The sequence below is a fragment of the Gossypium hirsutum genome, chromosome A09 (assembly GCF_007990345.1).
Source record: "Gossypium hirsutum isolate 1008001.06 chromosome A09, Gossypium_hirsutum_v2.1, whole genome shotgun sequence".
In the NCBI taxonomy this organism is placed as follows: Eukaryota; Viridiplantae; Streptophyta; class Magnoliopsida; order Malvales; family Malvaceae; genus Gossypium; species Gossypium hirsutum.
In genome coordinates this window covers 47,716,082-47,721,466 of record NC_053432.1, presented here as the reverse complement: position 1 = coordinate 47,721,466, position 5,385 = coordinate 47,716,082, and the positions used below count along the sequence as shown (strand labels likewise).

Here is a 5,385-nt window from a genome sequence, read left to right as displayed (position 1 = left end):
AATTATTGTCTGTCTTCTGACTCTCACCTATTCAACCTACTATACGAGTTAATGGCAGGATATTGTTTTTCTATTATTATTATTATTATCAGTAGTAGAAGTGTGCTTGCACAAATTCTATCACTCATTTAAATTTTGAATCACTTATGATTTCATATGTAATTCTCTTAAATTAAATGCATGGATATCTAAATATAATTATATTTAAAAAATTATAATAATAAGAAAATTCCAATAATCGATGAATATTACTTTCTAGATAAATAATCAAATTAAATTCAAATAAATTTATAAAAATTTGATTATCTAATGAGATTTTAGTTCAAGTTCCATCATGATGAAATATCATCTGTGACTTTTCAATTTAATTTTTTTATTCTTTTATAAGAGAATACAACATTTGATGAATAGTTGAATTTTTATTTGTTTATGTTTGTTTATTAAGTTAAATAATTAAATAAGAATAATATTTTGAGACTTATTTATTGAATAAATTGAACATAAATAAAATTTGTTCAATTCATTTATATTCATAAATAAATTCGTTTATGTTTGCTTAAAGCTCCTTTAATAAGTTATTTAAAATTTGTTTATTATTTCATTAGTATATATTAATAAAATTATTATGATTTGTATACTTATTTTTTATTTATAATATAATTATTAATATTTATATTTGACTATTTTATATGTAAAAATAATATATATGTTTATTTATTATTTGTTTACTTGTCGTTAATGAACATTATTTGTGAACATAATCAATTATAATTTCATGAACATATTTGTGAGTATAAACACATAGTTCAAAATAAACCAACACAAACAAATATTAAAAATAAACAAATCAACATGGAAAGACATCCGTTCATTCGGCAGCCAAAAAGAAAAAGGAAAAAGTAGAGTAAATAACCAAATGGTTAATTCATTAAGTTGAAAAGAGTACAAAGCAAGGCTCTAAGAGGCAAACCCTGTATGCATATGCCTGTCCCAGAATTAAGCACCAGGGGATTAACTTTTATTTGCTTAAAACTAATATTATAGTAATTAGATCATGCATGATAATTGCTTTCAATCAAGTATTAACAACTTGTTGAATGCTCCTAGCTCTAGCTGAGTTTACTTTCATAAAAATAAATGGCCATCCACTGCCATCGGAGAGAGCCAAACGGATTTGTCCATCACTATCTACATCTCTCTCAATTTCGCTGCATAATGTTGTGCATGATTCACATACTGAAGGACAATACTTAAACTTATAACCCAAAATGCCAACATTCTCTATTTTAAACCAACTGGTCAAAGTGTTGGGACCAGGGTTCCCTCTAAACCCATCGGTTGTCACCCACCATTTTCCCGCTGAATCATCATAATTGTCAATCTTCCACACTGTTGTTGTTCGGCAGAGTTTGGTCCTGATGGGAACGAACTCTATGTTTACATTGGTGGATAGGCGGACTACAGTATCGTTGGTGTCTGCATTAGAAAATATCACCGGTGTACCTTTGTCGAAATCGGATCGTCTTTGAACGACGATTTCAGGGCATGGTTGTTTGGTAGACCTGCCTAGGGCAAGCCCCCCACCACCAGCACCAAATATCGCTGACACAATGTAGTATTCAACTCCTGTGCGGAGCCAGTCACCATCGATGTCGAGCACAGGATAGTTTGTAGCGTTGGCCACCTCGAACAAAAAGGACGGTGGTATGATTGAGAAGATGAAAAGAAGGAAAAGTGAAGCTGTTGTTGTGCCTTTCATTTTTCGAAGATAGTGTTAGTATGTGTTGGTCTAGTTTTGCATGCCAATTTATAGAGGCCATAAACATCAAAAATTGATAAAAATATATTTTTAATATATTTTTGGGTTAAATATAAAATTGATATTTAAACTTATTTTTTTTATATTAATATTTATGATTTTTTTGTCTTAAATTAATGTCTAAATTTTTTTTGATCCACTATATTAATACTTAAAAACCTAAGGTCGTTAAATTTTTATTGATGTCGCCGCGTTGACCACTTGTACATTATCATGTGTCATTTTATTTGGCTTGAAAAATTATTCCCCTTCAATTATTTTCCATTTCATTTATATTTTTAAAAATCCTTTCACTAATTTTTTTTTCCTTCGAAATTTCCTTCTTCTACCTCTTTGACTATTGCAACTTTTTTTTTCCTTTCTTTTTTTTATTTTTCGCTTTTTCCTTTCACCATCTCTACCTGACAGCTTCGTCTTCTACCTCTCTTCTATCTGTTTCATTTTTTCTTTTCCTTTTTTTTTTCCTTTCATTGGTTGCTTCATTTTCTATCTCTTTGTGTTATATGTTCATAACACATATATTAAAGGAAGAAAACAATCGAAAATATCTTCTTCGACAAAACCCAGAACATTAATTTCACAAACCCATTAAAACACTCATCAATTCATTAAAAAATTTAGCATTACAAACAGAACCCATAAAAAAATTAACATAACAAACAAAACCCATCAATCCTAAAACATCAAATTGATTTCAAGAAAAATTGAACTCATATATATTTTTGTCAATCCTAATTTAACTTCGATGTAATAAAGGGATTGGATTCCCCAATTTGCAGTGACTTTATCTACCCAAAGTAGCAAAAACAAAAGATGCAATGGTGAGACTAACAGGGAAGCAACAACATACACCAGGAATGACAAGATTTCTATTGATATGCATTGTTATCGGTCTTTTATTGACTTGTCTTATTGCCGATATTTTCTGGGCTTCATCTTCTCGTTTCAAGCTTTTATCTCTTTTGATTTTGAATAATTGGTCCCTTCATTCATTTGATTTTCCAGCTACAATTCCATTCCAGTTCAATGACCCTCTTAATTCGTCGGCAAACCAAAAACCCAAGGTGAAAAAAAAACTCTTTTTGTTGTTTCGATGGTGGAAAAAACCCAAGATGGTGCCTGCTCCTGTTCCTCGTTTATATGGCGCTGCTATTCAGATTAAGAATCCTCAACTTAACGGTCAAGTTCCATGATGATTTAAAAGTTGACTAGTGTCATTATTTGGACCGAAGAACAAATGTCGGTGACAATGTCGTCGTGCTGCTGTGGTGCATGTTAGCTGCTGCTAGGATTGGGAAAGAGAAGAGGAGAATAAAAAGAAAAGAAAAAATAAATGGAAATGGGAAAGAATAAAAGAGGAGGGAAATGGGAAAAAATGGGAAAGTCAAATAGAAAATGGACTATGACATCATCAATCATTTCATGTGTCACAATCTTATTTTACCATATATCTCATACTTAATGATTTAATAAAAATATTAAATTAATTAATGAAAAAAAAATTCAAATATCAATATAAGATAATTTTTTTTTTAAAATATCAATTTAAGAGAAATGGATAAATTTTTGCATGAATTTTGTATTTAACCCTATATTTTTCCGTATTATAACACAATTCAAATGTGAGATAAATGGTTAGGAGCACTTTGTATGTGCTATTTAGGTACACTCACGAAAAAAATTGTGTCCAATTTGTTAAAAGTGGTTTGAAAGTTAAATATGATTTTGGTTGAAATGGTAAAAATTTTAATATTTTGGGTTTAAATATTATAACATTTATATTATGATTGTATTTTTTCCCAAATTCATTAAAATATAAAAATATAAGAATATCCTCACAATAATTATTTGTTGCTTTTAATTTTTTTTTGATAATTTTACAATTATATTGAGATTCAGTTCATGAGTGATATTAATTTAATATAACTCTTAATATATACTAAAAATTTTATCATAGACGTATGTGTGTAGAAATAACATATTTAGAACGTAAATATGTTGTAAGGCCCAAATTTTGTCTGGGGCCCAATAAAACCAAACCTAATTTCAACCTTAGCCTGAGCCCAAATAAAAATAATAATAATAATAATAATAAAACAGTTTAATTAATAATACATGGCCCAAATTAAAACCCCATCAGCCCACAACCTAAACTAACCCTACTAGCCCACTATCTCAAAAATTTTCAGCAGACTACAAACTCAACCCCCACGTCAGCACTCCAGACAGGATCCCCGTATACCCCGCTCCATGTTTTCGCCCATGTTTCACGTCCCTCGTTCTCCACAACTTCAACACCTGCAATTGGAGCAAAGAAATAGCTAGAAAATGTATGGTTTTTGGCTATAAAGCCTTCAATTTTTCATAGTAAAAGGGGGGATCCAAAAATTGTATCACTCGCATATTTTTCAAGGAATGAAACAAAAAACACACAGAAGGTTGATCTCCGATTTTGTTCTCTTTATTTTCGTTTTTCGTTTTCTTGCTTCTTTAATATTTCTTTTATTTTTTATACAAATCTATTAAACAAAGATACAAAAAAGAAAAAAATAAAAGGAAAGAGGAAGGATTCTCACCAGATCCGGCCCCGCCGCTGCGTTATCGGAGCCTTCCCCTCCGTTCGGCGTGGTTGAGTCTAAAAAGAGGGTTGAACCCTTGTCTTTTCGTTTTTGGAACTAGCCTCCAACAAGTAAAAAAGGGGAGAGCTAAAGGAGCCCATTTTGGTGTATCGCCGGCCACCGAGTGCGGTGGTGGCGCGGCAGTTGAAGGGCGGCAATGATGGGTTTCTTTGAAACCCTAGCAGAAAATAAAAGAGAAGGGAAAGAGGGAGAGAGCAGGGAAGCTCTCTGTTCTTTTTGTTTAAAGTTGGGGGAAGGCTGGTAATGGAATAATAGAATAAAAAATAAAAAAGGGAAAAGTTGGTAATGGAATAAAAAAGGGAAAGTTGGTAACGGAATAAAAAAAGAAAAGTTTTTTTTTGTTTAAATGATGATTATGAAACGGCGTGTTTGGTGGAGTGGGGTGTGCATTATCCCTAAATGGGAGATTTGCTAGATTAGTCCTTCTCCTTTGCAACTCTATTCGACCAGGCCCCATTTTCTGTTTTCTTTTGTTTTTTTTTAATTTGGCTCTTAGATTTTGTTTGGGTTACATCTGGGTCCTTCGAAACACTGCGCATAAAAGACTAGGAATATTTTCCAGCTAGTCCCTTGTTGTTTCAGCGTGATTCATTTCGATCCTTGATGGCCTTCTTTTCATTATTTACAATATGAGTCCCTCTTCCCTTACATGTATCTCATTTTAGCTCAAATTCTAACTTTTTAATTTATCCCTTAAAGTTCATTTCTTTTTTATTTTCGGTTCCTTGACCATTTAATCTTGTTTATTTTTTTATTTTTTTATTATTTTTAATATTCTAGTTTTGTTTTTATTTTCTTTAGTGTTTTATTTACTTGCTCTTTTTAAATTCAACCCCTTATATTTTATTTTATTTTTATATTTATTAATTTACCTATATTTTACGCCTTAGACTTCATTTTTTTATGTTAATTCAAATTCTTTTAGTT

At 30.9% G+C, this 5,385-nt stretch overlaps 1 protein-coding gene and 1 long non-coding RNA gene across 2 annotated transcripts; both read right to left on the bottom strand.

Moving 5' to 3' along the window:
- Positions 1 to 905: 905 nt before the first annotated feature.
- LOC107943897 (21 kDa seed protein) lies at positions 906 to 1,775 on the bottom strand. Its single transcript, XM_016877706.2, has one exon. The coding sequence runs from the start codon at positions 1,757 to 1,759 to the stop codon at positions 1,076 to 1,078; it is 684 nt and encodes a 227-aa protein (XP_016733195.2). The 5' UTR covers positions 1,760 to 1,775; the 3' UTR covers positions 906 to 1,075.
- A 2,112-nt stretch (positions 1,776 to 3,887) lies between these two features.
- LOC121206069 (uncharacterized) lies at positions 3,888 to 5,180 on the bottom strand. The gene is made up of 2 exons (XR_005901050.1): positions 4,396 to 5,180; positions 3,888 to 4,117 (listed from the first exon to the last, which is right to left on the bottom strand). It is a non-coding gene; the product is annotated as an uncharacterized lncRNA (long non-coding RNA).
- Between the last annotated feature and the right edge of the window lie 205 nt (positions 5,181 to 5,385).